The sequence below is a fragment of the Acomys minous genome, assembly GCF_964271855.1.
Source record: "Acomys minous genome assembly, chromosome: 15".
Taxonomy (NCBI): Eukaryota; Metazoa; Chordata; class Mammalia; order Rodentia; family Muridae; genus Acomys; species Acomys minous.
In genome coordinates, this window is record NC_140497.1 from 74448057 (window position 1) to 74468484 (window position 20428).

The 20428-nt window shown below is 45.3% G+C and overlaps 1 protein-coding gene across 1 annotated transcript in view; it reads left to right on the top strand.

Moving 5' to 3' along the window:
- FAM47E (family with sequence similarity 47 member E) overlaps positions 1 to 19977 on the top strand; it is a gene marked incomplete at its 5' end in the record, with an annotated part of 33255 nt that extends 13278 nt beyond the window's left edge. Inside the window, 6 exons of the mRNA XM_084759813.1 lie at positions 4936 to 5080; positions 7207 to 7308; positions 7982 to 8059; positions 14930 to 15085; positions 17695 to 17772; positions 19357 to 19977. Of these exons, the coding sequence (XP_084615939.1) occupies positions 4936 to 5080; positions 7207 to 7308; positions 7982 to 8059; positions 14930 to 15085; positions 17695 to 17772; positions 19357 to 19455 (658 nt within the window). The 3' untranslated portion in view covers positions 19456 to 19977. The remainder of the gene's footprint in view (positions 1 to 4935; positions 5081 to 7206; positions 7309 to 7981; positions 8060 to 14929; positions 15086 to 17694; positions 17773 to 19356) is intronic.
- Between the last annotated feature and the right edge of the window lie 451 nt (positions 19978 to 20428).

Consider the following 20428-nt stretch of genomic DNA (forward strand, 5'->3'; position numbering starts at 1 on the left):
GTAGGAATTGGTTCTCTCCTTCCCCCATATGGGTCCAAAGATGCTTTCAGCTGATGAGCTATGTCACTAGCCCCACAGTTCCCTCTCTGAAGTCTGCTTGTCACACTGTGGCTAAATTGATCCTTCCACATACTTGTGTCATTGCCCTGCTCAGCCTTCCACTTCCACGTGGGTCTGCACGTGCTTATATGTCCTATATCGAGGCTTTTTATCATGCTGTTTAGTTTGATATTTAAGTGGGTCAATGCTTTTCTCTTCTGGGCCTGTGCTGGATGACATTTTTAACAAAGAGACTCTCTTCGTAGAAATCAGATGCTGTCCTGCATCCCTGTCCAGCCCTTTCCCCCTTTGCTTTTTCTTTGCATCATTCATGAGCATCAGGCATGTGTTTGCCTCGATCTATGCATCCTGCTCAGCTGAAGCCACATGAAGACAGAGATTTTGGTTATATACAGTTGAATATGGGTTCCTAAAGCTTAGTTTCCAGCTCATATTTGCTGCTTAAGAAACATTTCTTAAATGAATAGAAGACAAGTTAATATCTGATGCAAAGGGTAGGTTGGGGCCATCCTGTGGGCATGTCTCCTTCAGGTAGGGCTATGTAGGCTGCGGCTGTAGCTCAGTTGTAAAGAGTGCTTGCCTAGTGCACACAAAGCCTGGGGCCAGATACACAGACTGTGGTGGTACATGCCTGTAATCTACTTATGAGGGACAGGCAGGAGGACCCAAAATAAGGTCATTTCTCTCCCATGGCAGTTTTCAAGCTGTAGGTCACGATTCCTTGGGGGGGGGGGTCTAAGGGCCCTTTCACACCTCTATTTCTATTCACGTAAATGTGCCGGATATTGGCAGCATTAGTAGCAATGTCCTAAGCCAGAATTCCCATCTCAAGGAATGCAGACAGGCTAAAACCATCACTAGATACAGATCCTTAACCTGGTGCTGTTCCTAAGGAGCCTGGCAGCCTCTATACCTCCATAAGAGACACTGTATACCCTAGAGCAATGGTTCTTAACCTGTGGGTCATGACTTCTTTTGGGGGGAGGTCACATATCAGATATCTTGCATATCAGATATTTACATTATAATTCATAACAGTGGCCAAATTACAGCTATGAAGGAATAACAAAAATAATCTTATGGTTGTGTGTCACCATAACATGGGGAACTTGTATTAAAAGGCTGCAGCATTAGGAAAGTTGAGAACCACTTCTCTAGCACATCTGGAGTTCAAAGTCAGTTTGAGCTTGTGGCAGTCAGAGAGACACTGCAGTCAAATGCAATGGCACTTGCAAAGACTTCCTGTGTATAGGAGGCAGGATGAAGGGAGAGAGAAGGCCACTATGTTTAGCACTCAGAAAGCAAGTGATTGGGAGCCTAGTTTTGAAACGACCTGGAGACACAGGAAGGGGCCAGACCGTGATGATCCTTGGAGGCTGTGGTAAGAGTGAAAATTCTTTATTGGAAGGGGAACTATTGGGCACAGAAACTTGTACATAAATGTATATGACAATGTTATTCTTTTTTATAATATATTTTATTAATTTCTTCATATTACATCTCAATTGTTATCCCATCCCTTGTATCCTCCCAATCCTCCCACCCTCCCATTTCCCCCTTACTCCTCTCCCCTATGACTGTGACTGAGGGGGATTTCCTCCCCCTGTATATGCTCATAGGGTATTAAGTCTCTTCTTGGTAGCCTGCTGTCCTTCCTCTGAGTGCCACCAGGCCTCCCCATCCAGGTCAAATATGGGGCACTAGAGTTCGTGTGAAAGTCAGACCCCACTCTCCACTCAACTGTGAAGAATGTCCTGTCCATTGGGTCAATCTGGGTAGGGGTTCAAAGTTTACTGCATGTATTGTCCTTGGCTGGTGCCATAGTTTGCGCAGGACCCCTGGCCCAGATCCGCCCATCATAATGTTCTTCTTGAAGGTTTCTAGGACCCTCTGGATCCTTCTATTTCCCCATTCTCCCAAGCTTCTCTCGTCAAGAGTCCCAATAGGATGTCCTCCCCTCTGACCCACTTTCCTAGTGAGTGAAGACTTTCATGGGACATGCCCCTTGGGCTAGTATGCAGATATAAGTGAATATATACCATTTGACTCTTTCTGCTTCTAGGTTAACTCACTCATTATGATCATTTCTAGTTCACTCCATTTGTCCACAATTTTCGGGAATTCCTTGTTTTTAATAGCTGAGTATTCAGGCCCGCCAGATAATCAACTGAGACCCTCGGACCCCTAGGGAGAGAATGGGGGACAAGAGAAGCAAAGAACGGACAGCAAATCAAGGAATTTGATCAAGCTGACAAAATTTTATTTTCTCAGGCTGCTTATATACTTTAAAGGCAGGATGTAAAGAGTGGGGTGAGGAGGTGAGAAGTGATTGATCTTGGCTGCAGCTGTGCAGGATATCAATTATATCAATTAGGGTCAAGGGGAGGGGGTAGGGGAGTTGAGCTCATAGCTAGCCACATTCTGGGAAACCACGTCAGAAACCTGGTTGACTGAGAGAGCCAGGCCAGGTGGGTGTCTAGGCAACCGTGACCATAGATCCACATCTGGTTCATGAGAAGCTGAGAACAATACGGTTCCAGGGTGATTGTGGAGAAGTCTTTGTGAAGAAGGAGGAAGTGTAAGAAGAAGGCCTGAGAGGATCTAAGTTTGTGGAGCGAAAGCAGTTTGAGCTGAGCAGAAGTACAAAGCCGCCCCTGGCAACTGAGTAGTATTCCATAATGTAAATGTACCACAGTTTCTTTATCCGTTCTTCTACTGAGGGACACTTAGGCTGTTTCCTTGTTCTGGCTATTATGAATAAGGCTGCTATGAACATGGTTGAGCAAATGTTCTTGTTGTGTGCTGGCCCATCTTCTGGGTATATTCCAAGGAGTGGAATAGCTGGGTCTTGCAGAAGCCTTATTCCCAGTTTTCTGAGATAGCACCAGATAGATTTCCAAAGTGGCTGTACTAGTTTGCATTCCCACCAGCAACGAAGGAGTGTTCCTCTCTCTCCATATCCTCATCAGCATGTGATGTCACTTGAATTTTTGATCTTAGCCATTCTGATGGGTGTAAGATGGAATCTCAGAATTGTTTTGATTTGCATTGACAATGTTATTCTTAAGAGCCAAGAAGTTCCAACAACTCGAATACCCATCAACTGGTGAGTGGAGAATAAAATGTGATGTAGCTGCCCAATGAGATACTACTCATCAAAAACAACAGCAACAACCACCACCACAACAAAAGGATAGGCAGCCAGGTATGATGGTGCACGTCTTTAATCCCAGCACTTGGGAGGCAGAGGCAGGTGGATCTCCATGAGTTGGAGGCCAACCTGGTCTACAAAGAGAGTCCAGGACAGCCAGGATAGTCAGGACTACACAGAGAAACTGTCTCAACAAAACAGAACAAACAAACAAAACTTACTGTACATGGGTCCTCATAGATTATCTCCACAAGTTTATAAGTGAGAGTTACTCATGTAAGAAAGTTGATTGTATAGTTCCATTCAAATAAATTGACATACAGAGTAGACAAATCCACAGTAAGTGAAGGCAGGCCTCTTGCTTACCAGGAAGAGGCAAGGGTGCCGCTGGAGAGGAGCTGTTCACAGTTTGGGGTATATTCTGGAACGAGATAGTTGTGTTGGTCGCATAACTTTGGGAACATACATTACTGGATTATATACTCTTTTTTTAAAAAAATTTATTTATTACATACACAGTGTTCTGCCTCCATGTACACTTGTACATAAGAAGAGGATATTAGATCTCATATAGAGGGTTGTGAGCCACCATGTGGTTCCTGGGAATTGAACTCAGGACCCTTGGAAGAACAGACAGTGTTCTTAACCGCTGAGCCATCTCTCCAGCCCTCGGATTATATACTCTTTAAATGCTAAGAGATATAGTTTTAGTTAGTGCAGGCTAGCCTTGAACTCTTCCTGATCCTCCTGCCTCCACTGCTCAGGTGCTGGGGTTCCAGGTGTACGCCACCACGCCTTTTCTGTGATGCTGGAGCTGAATCAAGAGCTTCCTGTGTGCTGGACCAGTGTGTCCCCACTGACCTATATTTCCCAGCCCAACATATTTGCATTTAATAGGTGCTTTATGAGTTGGATGATGGGTAACTACACTTGTTATGCTCAGACTTGTATTTAGCAATAAGCCTTTGGCCTGAAATTTAAATAAAGGATTGGAGATTGGGAAGATAGTTAGGAAGAGGCAGAAACATCAGCGAGAGCCTCTCACAAGAGTCCAGAGAAACAGACAGTTTCTCTGTCTACCAGACATCGATGTGCTGGAGATCAGAGATGAGAGAGACAGACAGACAGATAGAAACACACAGAGTGTGTGGGAGGAGACAGTAGAGAGGCAAGGAGATGGATGGATAGATAGATAGATAGATAGATAGATAGATAGATAGATAGATAGAACACTATCAAAGATGTTGTTTTCTTAAGATTACAGGTCAAGTTCAAGTGCAGTGGCTTCTACCTGGTCCATGTATTAGTGGTACTCATGACTTTAAAAGCTGACACAGTTGGCTGGTAGTGATGTACGCCTTTAATCCCAGCATTTGGGAGACAGAGGCAGGTGAATCACTGTGAGTTCGAGGCCAGCCTGGTCTACAAAGCAAGTTCTAGGACCATCAAGACTACACAGAGAAACCCTGCCTCGAAAGACCAAAAATAAAGTAAAATAAAACAAAAGCTGACACAACACTTGATTTAATGTTCTTTCGGTATGGTTAGCCATGACACACTTGTCTTTCTAGTACTGAAGGGGGGGAATATAGCTTTGAAGCTATAACTCACGTGACCTTTTAGAGACCTTGAGAAGTCTCATCGTTTCCCAGTGATACTGGCTGAGATCCACTTGGATTCATGGTGCCTCATGTTTAATTCTTTGATGATTCCATCGTGTTTAGGCCTGGGAAGACGCTGGTGTCACATTCAGGCCAGTGGCTTTATGAAGAAAAGCCAAGCACAGTGGATTCGCTCTATAAAGACAGTCTCCTCCATGGTGATGTACACAGAAGAGTCAGCGACTTCTGTGACTGGGCCTTGGCTCTGGTAAGTTAGCAGTGAAACCTAAGGTTACTGTGGAGAGTCACGTTCAGCGAACACTTGCTACCAACCCCGAAGGCTTGCCTCTGCTTCCTGGGACCCACGCAAGGGAAGAAGAGAAGCCATTTCTTCCTACAAGTTGCCATCTCATCTGTACACACCTGCCATGGCTGGCAACATGCCTGTGCATACGAGAGAGAATGGATGGGGTGAATTGAGTGGGGTCAGTTTCTAGAAAGACAAACGATTCTCCTGGGAGCTGTATCATGGGATGAGCGCCTCTAAAATGTCTTCTTGGGAATCTGATCTAGAGGTCTGATATTTAAAACACAAACTCTTAGTTCTATGTATATGTGATACGTGTGTGTGTGTGTGTGTGTGTGTGTGTGTGTGATATGCTCCTTAGATGTCAAACACAACTTGATTTGAGACAGGGTCTCCCACTGGCCTGGAGGTTGCAGATTAGGCTTGGCTGGCTGGCCGGCCCCAGGGATCCATCTGTCTCTGCCCATGCTGGGATTACAAGTGCACACCAGCAAGCCTGGCCCTTCTCCATGGGTCCTGGGGACTTAGGTCCTCATGGTTGTGCTACAGCTGAGCCGTCCTTTGAATGCCAGCATCTCCTTCAGTGTTTGCAGCTAGCCGAGCTGAAGAAGCCTGGGGATGCCTGAAGAAACAAAGGCCAATAAAGTTTTCTCTATGATAGGAAAACAAAACCAAAACAACCCCCACAGGACCAACCCTGAGACTGCAGCTCAGCTGCTCTGCCAACTTGCTGTGTTACCCAGACCAGAGCCCTGCATGCGCCTGGATCCTCCTATCACAGCGGGCTGCAGTGTGGCTCTGCAGCACTAACTAGCACTTCCCCTCCCCCACTCTGATTCTGTGGCTCTGCAGCACTAACTAGCACTTCCCCCCTCCCCCACTCTGATTCTGTGGCTCTGCAGCACTAACTAGCACTTCCCCCTCCCCCACTCTGATTCTTTCACTTCACTGATTGTACTTGCTCCGTTGTCTTCTCACTATTGTCCCAGCCTTGTTCTGACGCTGTTCCTTCCCTTTAAGGCTCTGCCCCTGGTTCTCAGCCTCTCCAACCCCAACCCACCCGCTCTCTTTCCCAATTGTTGTCTCTCAAAGTTAGACTCTGCTGACTCTCTTTTACCTTTCAGTGTTAGGCCCCATCCCACGACATGTGGCATAGACTCACAGCACACATATAGGCGTTTTTTCTTTTCTTTTTTTCTTTTCCTTTCTTTCTTTATTTTATTTATTTATTTATTTGGGTTTTTTGAGACAGAGTTTCCCTGTGTAGTCTTGGCTGTCCTAGACTTGCTTTGTAAACCAGGCTGGCTTCAAACTCATTGTGATCCTCCTGCCTCTGCCCCCTGAGTGCTGGGATTAAAGGTGAGTGACACCACACCCGGCACTTTTTTCTTTTTCTTTTATTTATTTATTTATTTATTTTGTTTTTCAAGACAGGGTCTCTCTGTGTAGCCTTGGCTGTCCTGGACTCACTTTGTAGACCAGGCTGGCCTCAAACTCACAGTGATCCACCTGCCTCTGCCTCCCGAGTGCTGGGACTAAAGGCGTGTGCTACCAAGCCCGGCTTTTTTGAGCATTTCTTTTATTTATTTTTTTCGAGACAGAATTTCTCCGTGTTAGCCTTGGCTGTCCTGGACTCGCTTTGTAGACCAGGCTGGCCTCAAACTCACAGTGATCCACCTGCCTCTGCCTCCACTTTTTTCTTTTTTAAAGATAAAGCTGGATGGTGGAAGGCTACACAGAGAAACTCTGTCTTTAAAACAAACAAACAAACAAACAAAAAAGATAAAGCACCCAGGAAGTACTCTAGGAGTGTCACTGTTACAATGTGTAGAATAATTGACTTTTGGTCAGACAGTATTTCCTCAGGGACTCATGGCTTCCTGCAAGTCCCAAGCAGTCTCTCAGACTGCCAAAGTCATCCAGCCCCCAGGTACTTCTGTCTCCAGGGAATGCTCCGTGAGCATGGTCTACTTTTCCTCCAAACTACCTGCTCCCCAGGAGTGGCCAGCAGCTCCCTGAGATGAGAGCAGGCAGCAGGGGGCTTTTGGCCAGCTGGCCTCCTTTTATACATCGCAGTCTTCTTGCAGGGAAGTTCCAGCATCGATGAAGAATTCGTCTTGCAGCAGTTTGACGTTGGCTATCAGACCAGACGTAGCTGCGATGCCCTTCACATGAGGAGGCTAAACCAGGTGGGTTGAGAGCCGGAGCAGAGTGCAGCATATGGGCCCGAGTAAACTGCAGGAGGCAGAGTTGTGCCATAAACCAGTCCGTGAGAGGAGACTTTAGAAAACACAGGTGATGAATCACAAGAGAACCAACTGAAAAATCAAATAAAATTGAATTACGCTAAAGCCTTAAAGGTTCTTGAATTCTGGTTCTCTGGGGCTCTGGTTTTTAAAAGTAGACCTCTTGGAATGTTGTCTCATTCAACAAATATTTCATAAGAGAATGAATATTTAATATCTATGACAATGGTTTATATAACGTAGACGTATCATTCAGAATTGTTACTGACTGGACATTTTCAGAGACAGTCTTTTTATGTGTTTCCTATGTTGAAACTGCAGCATCTGGTAGGAATATTAATGAGTGCTTATTACTTATAAACAAGAGTAAAACTAGTGCAATAATGATTGTGAACACTGTTAATCTTGTGCCCAAAGAATTCTTGAATTTTTATTTGAATTGAATTGACCACACATCATTTTTTATTATGTGTGTGCATGTATGTGCGTGTGTGTGCACACATATGTGTGCATGTGCATGTGTGTGTGTGTGTTATGAGTGCAGGTGCCTTCACAGGCCAGAGACACCTAGAGCTGGGATTATAGGTGGTTATGAGTCCACGTTAACCTTCTGCAGGACAAACCCTTCTGTGGTCGACCTTCCGTGCGAGGCCGTGGTGGGTGCTGGAACAAACCTCAGTCCTCTGCAGGAGCAGTAAGTGCGTTTAACCTCTGAGCATCGCTCCACCCCACGGCATCTGTCTCGATCACATTCTTGCCTGACATAAAAACGAATGGTGCTGCAAACACAGAAGCATGTCAGGAGAAAGAGGAGCCGTGCCCCGTGTTTTGAAGGGAAGTGGCGTGTCTATGGTCTTTTAAACTTTCTGTTCAATTGCCAATGCAAATCAACACACACACACACACACACACACACACACGTGCACGCGCACCTCATTGTGTGAGTGAACAACAGGCTTAAGTGCCTGTGTGGAGTGGGAGTGTCTTCCCTCTGAGTCAAAAACAGAACATTATCTCTAATTAGCCCTGAATTACCTGTAATTGTTCTCCTCACGGCTAACCTAACTGTGCAGTTTCACTTCTCTGAAGAGAAAAACAGAATCAAATGTGAGGGACGTTAAAAACTTCTCTCAGAATGGGGGCACAACGGTTCTGAATTGAGTTTAAATCTTTATGACCCACCTAAAGCCTAACACAGTAGTGGGTGTCTGAGACCTCAGCTCTCTAGTGAGATGATGGCAGTGAGGTGAGTCGGGGTGGTGGTGGGGGGGATCCCCAGAAGTTCACAGCCACCTAACTTGGCATCTCAGGAGGAAACAACAGAGAGATCCTTACTGAAGCAGAAGAAAGTGAGGACTGGCATTCAGAGGTGTCCTCTGACGTGCACACATGTGTAGAAGTATGTGCACTTCCACACGCACACACATGCTTGCATGTAGGGCAAGGGTACTGTGAAACTGAGAGGAGCTGCTTTGGAGCAGGGTCAAGTCGTGTCCTACACCAGAAATCTCATCTGGAGAGCAGAAGGAGTGGGGACCACTCCCCACCCCTGCCCAGGCCTACGTGTCCCAGTGTGTTCCCCCACCCCCACACCAGAGGAGATCTCGTAGTCTCAGCCAGGTTATACAGTGAGGCCAAGGATGTACACTCACCTCGGAAGTTTCTACTCGCTCTGCAAAGGCTTAAATAGGCTTTGTGTGGCCCCTCCCCAAAGCTGCTCAAGGAAGCCTGCCTCCCTAGAGTCTCACTGAGGTCTCACCCTCACTCACCCTGCACTCCCCCTCAACAGTTCCTGCCTCCTGCTCTCCCCCACCTCCGGATCCCCCAATAGCTGTGCCAGGAAAGGAGGAGGGGGCAAAGCCTGAAGTACATGCACACACACACACACACACACACACACACACACACACACACACACACACAGTAACTTGGTGCAGAATTCTAGGTTCACAGTGTTTGCTATTATATCAGTAGTAAGAGGCTATTACCCCTTGTTTTTTGTTTTGTTTTGTTTTGTTTTGTTTTGGTTTTGGTTTGGTTTGGTTTTGGTTTTTCGAGACAGGGTTTCTCTGTGTAACCTTGGCTGTCCTGGAATTCTGCCCCATTGTCTTGATTGAATTATTTCTGATGAATCTTTTGAGATGCTTGACTTGTTCTTTCTGGATGTTGCTTTTTTTTCTTTGGTTGCCCTTAGATTTTTGTTTTTGTCGATGTTTTAAACACACACACACACACACACACACACACACACACACACTTTCTTTTTAGGCTTATACTAACAGTTCATTGAGCTTCTTCAACTTTTTCTTATGCTTTCTATAATTTTAAAAAATTATTAGTATATATTACTTGTACAAAATAGTGGATTGCATTTTGACATTTTATTTTTTTTTCTTTTTGTTTTTCAAGATGGGTTTTCTCTGTGTAGCCTTGGCTGTCCTGGACTCACTCTGTAGACCAGGCTGGCCTCGAACTCACAGAGATCTGCCTGCCTCTGCCTCCCGAGTGCTGGGATTAAAGGTGTGTGCCACCATGCCCGGCCGCATTTTGACATTTTCATACATATGTGCAAGGTGCCATAAACCTTGGGAAAATTTTTTTGACCATTAGTTCTTCAAGTTTGTTTGGTTCCTCAGCCCTTTCCCTGTGTTTGCGCTGCACATGAGGGACCTGGGCTCTACGTCTCAGCTCACTGCTTCGCCTTTTGTTATGTTTTCCGTTGTTAGGTCTTTAAACTCTGTGGTTTCTTTTCCTGAAATCTTTGTGCTTTTGTCTCAGCATTACCATCTTCAGGTGTAGACATTTGATATACTTCAGCCTTCTTTTCATGTCTGCTTCGTCTTTGGGGCACAGGAGATGCAGTTTCAGAAACTGCTTTGATGACTTTACATCATAGCCTCTGTATCTGCTGAGTCAGCTCCCATGATCTGCTGAGTCAGCGCCCATGATCTGCTGAGTCAGCTCCCATGATCTGCTGAGTCAGCGCCCATGATCTGCTGAGTCAGCTCCCACGATCTGCTGAGTCAGCGCCCATGATCTGCTGAGTTAGCTTCCATGAACTCATTTATGTCCTCGAGGTGCGCACTGTCTTCCTGCATCACTTCGTGCCTGGTGGTTGTGTGAGGAGGTGCTACGTGCTGCGGATCTCACCTTAGTGGGTGTTTTGGGTAAAATTAAGTGATTGGGGGGGGGGTCTTGTTTTAAGATTTCTTTATTTTTTCTTGTTCTTTCTTTTGTTTTTGTTGTTGTTGTTGTTATTGTTTGGTTTGGTTTGGTTGATTTTTTTGTTGTCTTTTAAGACAGGGTTTCTCTCGGAATCACTCTGTAGACCAGGCTAGCCTCAAATTTACAGAGCCCTGCCTGCCTCTGCCTCCTAAATTCTGGGATTAAAAGTGAATGTCTGCACCGCCCGGCTTGGCTTTAAGATTCCTTGAGAAATAACAGAGTGATGTTTAGTCTTGGGCTAATTATTTCAGTCAGGCGCAAGAAGCTACTGAGCCCAGCCCTGTGTGACTACCAGGTGCTTTTGGTCTAGTGCGTTTGGCTGGTTCTTTCCTTGATCTTGGGTGGTTTCCTGTGCAGAGAGCCAACACCTCCCACCCCCAAACACAAACACAACATACACACCAACACACACACAAACTGCACAGCCCTCTCTCTTTTCTGGTGCCCTGTGTTGAGAACTTCGGCTGCCTGCCTCTCCTTGGGTCTTGATTGTTCTGTTTCTGCAACTGCAGAGTCCCTGGGCTGCTTCTGGGCTCCTCCTCCCCGTGTGCCCTAGAGACTCTCTCTCCGCAGTCAGCAGGCAATTACGGCACTTATCTTGTTTGTCCCCTTCCTCCCAGGGATTACTGTCCTGGTGACAGAGGCGCAGTTGGAGTCTTTGCAGGTTATTATTTTTCTCTGTGTTCCCAAAGTGGAAAGTGGGAGGGAAAATCCATCAGTATTCTGGAGGTTCAGGGCCTCCTCTTTTGTTGTTGTTATTGTTTGTTTTGTTCTTGTTTTTTGTTTTCCAAGACAGCATTTCTCTGTGTAGCCTTGGCTGTCCCAGACTCACTTGTAGACCAGGCTGGCCTCGAACTCACAGCAATCCACCTGCCTCTGTCTCCCAAGTGGTAGGATTACAGGCGTGTGCCACCACACCCTACAGGGCCCTGTCTTTAGGCTTAGTGTAGTTTTCTCAGTCCTGCTCTACTCTGCCCCTCTGATGCTCTTTAAAACTGTTTTTCCCTTCCCACCTTACTCACGCATGTCTGTCTGAAGTCCCCCTTCTTCCCTGTGTGCTTCCCTGTCCCTTCCCTGTGTGCTTCCCTGTCCCTTCCCTGTGTGCTTTCCTATCCATCTCTGTTCAGCTGAGGGTATACATTAACTTTTGCTATGGAGGTTTATTTTCCTTTTAGTCTTGTTCCCATCCCTCCTAGCGCTGTGTGTTATTTTCCCATTTTTCTCTTCACTCTGTACACCAATTCATCCGTCTGCTTGTTTATTCATTCAACAGACATTTCTGAGCATCTATGCGTTCAGTGGTATTGGTAGAAAATGACAGAAAGCTGGAGGAGGGCTGCTGTCTTTACCAGGGTATCCCTCCACAAGACAGCAATGCCTGCGTGCCGGTAAAGGGCTCAGGGATAAGCCACTCTGGAGTCAGTTTTAGGGAACAGCATCTACTTTATCGCACGTGAGCAGCCACCTATATAGAGGAAGCCTATCGGCTGTGATTGGTTAGCACATCACCTCAGAGTGGACAGTGGCGCTCATACCGCCAGGGTCACTGTGAGGAAGAAGCATATTTAAGGAGAAGTGGGGAGGGCAGACTCTCCTCAGGCCAGCTCTCCGCTACTCACGCTGCTTCAGAATTTCAGTCTTCTGACTTCTGGGTCATGGTGTGCTGTGCCTCTTGTTTAGAAGGGCGGTGTGCCTGCGTTTTTCTCCTACAGAGAGCTACTTCCTACATCCAGGACTTGCAGTCTAGCAAAGTCAACAGGCAAATGATTAACCGCAACAGAATGCTGCCTTGTATGTACACATGTAAGAAGAAATGATCGATCCAAAAAAATACAGGGATGTGGGCAGTTTCAGTAAAGAGAATAAATCATGCTTTTGCTGAGTCATGGGAGATCACCTGCAAATTAACTGCTGAGTCATGGGAGATCACCTGCGAATTAGCAACTTCTGTTCTCCGCCAGGGCTCCATCTCTTTCGACCTCTCTTTTGTCCCACTCTCTGTTTCTATTCCTTTAATCCAGTGCATCTTAGCTGAGGGGGATTTCACACACCCCCTCCTCCCAAGGATATTTGTCCGTGTTTGCAGAGGGCATTTTGAGTTGTCCTGTCTCAGTGGGACAACTGAGATGCCACGAGCATCTCATAGATAAGAGACCAGAAACATTGCTAACCATCCGACTGTGAGGAGGCCAGCCACCTCTCCTCAGCAAAGGATGATCAAATCCAAAATGTCAACAGTGGCAGAGTTAGGAAACAGCACTGTCACTCAGCAAATATTTACAGAGCACCTGCTGTGTTCATAGTGTCCTACATGCTAGGAAGGCACGGTGGAGACCAGCCTCCAAAGCTTGTATTCCGGAGGGCACAGAGAGAGGCAGACAGACAACGGAATATACGCCGCAGCACACACCAGACAGTGGCAAAGAAAGAAGGGAAGGTGTGTTGTGAGAAGCTTGCAGACTTTAAATTGGGCGGGTGGGGAAGATGTGGCCAGAAACTGGGTATAGGAAGAAAGTATATGAGGCACCAATGCAGGAGTGAGAAGGGCGTGTTCTAGAAGGAGCCATGCAAGAGCGTCCGAGTCCAGCCCCGGGAGGCACTACCCCCATCAGCTGCCAGATGGATGCTTTACATAGGTTGCTTAACTCCAAAATGCCCCACACCAACCAGCACATAGTTTAAATGTAGACAAGAGGAGCATAGAGGTAGCTCAGATGACAGGAGTGCTCACTGCTCTTCCGGAGGATCCGAGTTTGGTTAAATACATATAACTCCGTTTCCAAGGAAACTGATGACCTCTTCTGGTCTCCTCAGCACCAGTACTTCTGTGTATACACCTATACACATATATACATACATATAATTTAAAGCAAATCTTTAATATACATATATGTGTATGTTATACACACACACACACACACACACTATATATATATATATATATATATATATATATATATATATATATATAGAGAGAGAGAGAGAGAGAGAGAGAGAGAGAGAGAGAGAGAAATGAGTCAGGGGTTAAGAGCACTTGAGGCTCTTGTAGAGGACCTGGGTTCAGTTTCTAACACCCAGATGGTGGCTCACAACTATCTGTAACTCTAGCTCCAGTGATCCAAATAGGGATTAGGTACACATGTGATACATAGACATACATTCAGGCAAACACTCATACATGTTTTTTTTAAAAACAAACAAAAATCAAGGGCTGGAGAGATGGCTTAGCTCTTCCAGAGGTCCTGAGTTCAATTCCCAGAAACCACACGGTGGGATCTGATGCCTTCTTCTGACCTGCAGGTATACATGCAGATAAAGCATTCATATACATAAAAAATAAAAATAAAAACCTGGAAAAAAAAGTTCAGAAAAACGTGCTGGGCAGTGGTGGCACACACCTGTAATCCCAGCACTCAAGAGGCAGAGGAAGGCAGATCTCCAGGTTCGAGGCCAGCCTGGTCTACAAAGTGAGTTCCAAGACACCCAGGGCTACACAGAGGAAACCTGTTTCAAAAAACCCCAAACAAACAAACAAATAGAAAAAAATGTGAGGATTGAGACAGAATTGTAATTTCATGTTTCTGTGTCCCACCTAAGACTTAAGTCACTCTTTGTGATAGGACATCACGCATCCACAGTCTGGCTGCGAACCAACCAGGAGTCCTTACATCCTTGGAGCACAGCTGTGGAAGTAGCAGGAAGAGAGTGAGGTCTACTTTCCCTTCATATTTTCTCTCTCCATTAAAGAGGCAGAAGTTTAGGACTAAGAAACAGTTTGATCAAAGATAGAACAGTGCTCCCAAGGCTGAGCACAGTGCTGCACTTAGTGAATTTAATTTAATAGTTTGGTTTACGGAGTCTTGTTCCAGAACATCACCCTTGGGTAAAATATGTGATTTTTTTTTTTTTTTTTTTTGCCTGATTTCTACCTGCTTTGTATATGTCTCTCCTTTGAGCCTCAGGACAGTCTTACAGGGTTAAAAACCTGTCATCTCCATTTCGCTGATCAATAACTTAAGTGGTATCGCTTTGGGCTCACAGCTACTGAGAGAAGGAGGACTGGATTAAAGGCTAGCTCCGCCTGCATCCATGTAACATGTCTATGTAAGCACCAGCCGTTCCTGTTTTCCTAATTGTGAATGTCCCTTGCTTCTTTTGTTAAAAAAAAAAAAATCAAAGCAAACTAGAACTTTGTAAAAACATTTTGGCAAGAACCAGCTGTAAATTCTTAATAATGGCACACCTTTCGTAAGATGAGCCTTAGATTATTGAAATGACCAACCAACCAATAAATAAGCAGGATCGACAACAGCCCTAGAATCACATTTACTTTCTCTAGGATCCTCATAAGCCGAAGCAGGTGAAGACGAAGTATGGAGCGTGGTACCTGAACACCAACTTGTGGAAGAAGCAAAGAGCAGATGACCCTTTGGCCGACCCCAAGATCTCACACGATGCTCAAGGTGCAAGTTTTAAAAAGCAGCTTCGGGACCAGGTATGTACACATCCTGAGACATGCTTGTCTGGGCCACAGAGGATGACTGCATGACTAGGCGCAGAGGTTCCCCGAAAGTCTCAGGGCGCGTGTAATCAAGTTCAGCAATGAGAAAGGCAAGGTGAGTTGTGGACAGCATGTAATAAGCCAGGTCCTCCAAAGACAGGACAGCACTCCTACCATTTTGTGTTTGAGACAGGGTCTCACGACGCAGCCTTGGCGTCTTAGCACTCCAACCACACACCAGGCCAGCCTCAAACTCACAGCTATCCTCCTGCCTCCTGAGTGGTGAGATTAAAGGTGTGTGCCTCCACACAGCCCACTACTGCCATTTTGAACAATGGGTTTTGTGTGTGTGTGTGTGTGTGTGTGTGTGTGTGTGTGTGTGTGTGCCTCCACACAGCCCACTACTGCAATTTTGAACAATGTTTTTTTTGTGTGTGTATGTGTGTGAATAAATGTTTGAAGGGCAGGAGAGGAGCTAGGACCACCACAGTGCTCAGAACTGGCATGGTATCCTGAGGTTTCAGGTATCTAAGCGTGGAATTTGTTTCCTACCAGCAAGAGACGATTGGCAAAGACTTCAAACCACACCTGGGAGGTGTTATTAACAGAATTCAGTTGCCACAGAATCTCCCTAAGAAAGGGGTCAAAAGTTAAGTGACGCAGCAGCAAAGCCACACCAGCCAGATGTGGCCCTGCTCCACTGTGGATAAGGAATGTGGCCATCTGTCTCTTGTGTACTTGCATCCATCTGCTGGAGCAAAGGTCATCACTGTGGCTCTGGAAACAAGGAAGTATTGACACACGCTTCACAGGACTCTGACGAGCACATTTGTGGACTGCCTTTCTTTTACAACAAGCCAGAGTGTCTCTGGAGACTAGGTGGGAAACACATGACAAAGTAAAACCGCATACAGATAATGGCTGATGTTTCTCTCGCTCTGCTCTGCAGACTGGAAAGCTAAGATGAACAGTGGTCATTTTTTTTTTTCCTTTTCCTGGTGCTGGGTATAAAAGACTGGTTTTCGGAGTAAAGTATGATGCAACTCTGTAAGCACAACAGGTTTGAACAAACTTCAAAATAATATAAGTAATACTTAGTCGAATTGCCAAGTGCATGGTTTAGGAGTGCCTAAATTTATGGGAATTTAATTCATAACATAATATTTTATGTTGATAGAAAAAAGCTATTTATGGTGTTTGTCAGAGTGCCTATGGTTAGTTAATGAAGAATTAGTCTCTTTTCCCTTTGGGCGATATGGTTGACTTACTGTGGCAGTAAACATTATTTATTAGGAGATCTAAACACAGGGAGGGAGGAGTCAAAATAATAAGATTGTCACTTTTATAAAACCATGTTTGTTTCTCAATTTCTCTCTTAACCTGGCTATCACACAAGTAATTGAGACTCTATCATATTATTTAAACAAGTTTCACAACACAAAAACTGAGCAGTTATTACTCCATTCTTAATCTTCTAAGCTAATTTGTCCTCTTCCCAGCTTACATCCCGGAGATACTTGCACTTTGGGACTTTCCTGCTCCAGCTCCTCTCCCATGTCACCTGGACCTCTGCCTGTGGCTCAATCCCCTACTTCCTCCTCTAACTCCTCCTCCTCTGCCTGGCAGGAAGTCCAGCCCTATTCTCTCCCCTGCTCAGCGATTGGCTGTAAGCTGCTTTATTGGCATATCAGGGGATAATTGGGGTGGGGGGTGGGGTCGCAGAGCAGTGTTTATACAACATCAAGACAGGAGAATCTCAGAATGAGGATTGCAACCAGATATGGGGGGAAAGGTGTTACAGAAATCAGCATTTGAATTACACAATAACTTTATGCCTGCAGATGGTTCTATAACTTTTTTTTTTTGAAGCATAGTCTTGCTTATGTAGTGCAAGCTAGCCTTGGAGTCATGACCTTCCTGCCTCACTCTCCCAAGTGCGGGGATTATAGGCATGCTCCACCATGCCCAGCCTACAGAGTTGTTGATAAATCATACTTTAGCTTGTGCACTGGGGGTGCTGCTGCAGTGTGTGTTATTAGGAGACAGCCACTATGACCTTCTTACAGAGAGCTCAAGGGTTTTCACTGTCCTTGACTGACTGGCTTTGGAAGGTGAAACGACCTTGAAGACTTGAAATTTGCAGTATGCAAATTTCTACATTTATTTATTTATTTGTCTATTTATTTTAGTTCAAATAAGTGTAAATAAAAATCAAAAGGATGTTTTGGCGTTTAGAGGATTTGGGACCAAAACAAGTCTGTTTTGATTGTTGTACCCTTCGTAATTAAGATCTATAAATTACAGGGCTGCTGAGATGACTCACTTGCTTTCCTCACCAAGTAAATTAAAATAAATAAATAAAATCTATAAGTTGTGGATATATCGTCTCAAATAAGCTTTTAGACATAAGTCAAAACTTTTCTATTTGCTAGTATTTGTTGCTTATCCATCATATGAAGGTAAGAAAAAATGGGCAAGAGCATGAAATCCGAAGCCCTCATATTCCCTAACTGATGAACCCCCAAAGAAAGCACTTGGGATCAGGGGCTTCTCAGTGGTTTCTTGCCAGTTTTTTCACTGCCTCTTTTAAACTGCACTTTTAGGGGGAGCTGCTGGCAGGCCTGCAGGTAACAGCTGCCTTTAAGAGCTTCATTCTAAGCAGAGGCTACCAGATGCCCAGGGTGAGTGAAGAGTCGTTTTGCAGAACCCTGCTGAGGGGCTTTGAAGAATACAGCTGTGGATGAGCAGTCCCCTGGCGTGATCAGAGTAGTCCCCTCCCAGGCATCCACTAAAGCCTCGGAAAGGATACAGTCAAATAAAAATTCAGCGTAGTTTTCCAGATAGAGCCCTTTAGTTCCTGCTACTGGAGAGGCTCCGTCTTCCTGCTGCTTTGAAGTCTACTTTCCTTGGGACCAAAGTGAAGGGAGTCTGAGGTGCAGAGCCTGTTACTATGGCATTCTGAGCTCTCTGGGAACTCCTTAAGTCCCCTGTACTTTCAGGCCTAAGGACAAAGTTACACGGCTGGGGTCAGTAGGAATTGGAACGGACACTTAGAATTGTACCGCCGCACTGTGAGTTCTGTCCAAACCGAAATGCCCGGTGGTAATGGTTCATGTCTGGGGCCTCCTGGCTTCTAGTCTGCCCTCTCCCTGTTCCAGAAGGTTTGACTCTAGCCTCCTTCCATGGGGCAGCCTCACACACAGCTCCAACTGGAAGATCACAGTGGAGAGGTCAGCTGAGCAGACCATGGAAAGCTGTACACTCAGACAGCAAGACCCTAGGCATGGGGGACCAAAGTCGTAGCTAAGGACAGGTTGTGCCTGTGTCCACCATCATGTCTTCAGCTTCTCCAGAGGACAGAATAGCCGAGGTACTCAGATGTTGTTAGGAACGGGACACTGGACCCCTCCCCCCTTTCTTTTTTTTTTTTTTTTCTAATGGTTGTTGTTTTGAGATAGGGTCTTACGTAGCCCAAGCTAGCCCCAAACTCACTATGCACCTGAGACTGGCCCTAACTCCAGATCCTTCCGACCTGCCATCCAAGCTCTGTTGGATAGAACGAACGGTGGCTTATATTTAATGTCAAATTAGTGAGCATGCTGAGCACGCTCAGAGCCAGCCTGGCTTTAGGCAAATTTAGAGCATGAGGTGGAGATTTAGTATTGAAACACTCCATCATAGAGTTCAGTGGAGTATCTCCTTTAGCGCTGAGCATCAGTGGGAGGCCCACTAGCTGCATTTACCCTCTACCCTCCCCATATATGTACTCTGTGCATACTGGGTTTGACATACATATGGCAATGACTTGATCTTCATAGGAAGTGCACGTAAGTGTATTTCTATGTCCTTATATGTAGAGTATATAAAGTATGCTTGATATTTTATAGTGTACATTCTATATAATGAAAAAAAATTACAGGTAACTAAATGCAAATTAGGTCCACAGGTACATAGACACAAAACATATCTATGTGTATTTATTTATATATACTGCCACTTGACCCAGATAGATCCCAGGCCTTAAACAGCGTAAGCCTTTGCTGAGCTGGGCTGGGCCAGGCTGGGCCACACAGGATGCGGGTGAATTCAGTCTGAATGTTTCTGAGGCTGAACAACTCACTTCTCACTCAGGTTATCAACTTAACATTTAGTCCAGCGTCAGGAAATCTGTCAGAGTGAAGTTTTAAGCTGAGGCCTTATAGTAGGAAGACTGTACCGCTTTTGTTTGGTATTTTAATGAAAAGACTCATTTTTCTCCCCTGTAGTTCCTTGAGAAGATATATGCTGAGGAGAAAGGTAAATCTGAAAGTATTAAGGCTCCTAAAAGCCCCACACAAACAGAGAGGAATCCTGGGAGAAGATGAGTCGGCATTTATTGACAGCACTTGGGTACTGCTCCGTTATTTTAATTATTAAGTAGAATATGGCAAATGCCCACTGTGGGAGCTTCCACCTGGCGGCATCCGTGAATATAAAACCCAACACAGGTGCTGTTCTAAGTGGCTTTCTGAATGCTTTCGTTTATCATTTTTGTATTAGTTTTAGATATGTATAGTTGTGTGTGTGTGCACTGGGTATGTGCATGTGAATGCAGAGGCCCTCAGAGACTGGCGTGTTGAATCCACTGGAACTGGAGTTACAGAGGGTTATGAGCCACTGTGCGGGTGCCGGGAATTGGTCCTCTGAAAGAACAGTGAGTGTTCTTAATGGCTGGCGCATCTCCCCATCCCCCATTGATCAATGTTTTGTTTGCTTGCTTGTTTTGGCTTTGGGGTTTGGTCTTCTCCAGGTAGCCTCTTTGCTATGTAGCCCAGGCTGGCCTCTAACTAGTCATCCCCTTGCATTAGCCTCTCAGGGGCTAGAATTGTAGCTGTACACCAAGATGCCCGGTGCATTAAAAAAAAAAAAATGTATTACCAACTATGGGATCAATATTCATGAATAGTCTTCTCACATTTGTACATCAGTGTATTGATTCCTTGTAAAAATAAAATAAGTAAAGGCAAGATTGTTATTGTTACTTCTTTGAGGGCTTACTTTTAGCTGACTCTGAATAAATACCGCCTTTCTTTCTCTACAGTGCTTTTTTTTTTTCCATTGAGTTAAGCTAACTGAGGTATTTTTCTCCCCTCTAAGGCATGTTAGTCTTGCTGATAAATGTGTGTTTACAGTGGAAGGTCATAGGTCAAAAGGCTTCAAGGAGGGGGCTGAAGAGATGATGGCTCAGTGACTAAGAGCACTCACCGGCTGCTCTCCCGGGGGCCCTGGGTTCAATTCCCAGCACCCACATGGCACCTCACAACTGTCTGTACTCCAGTTCCAGGGGATCTGACACCC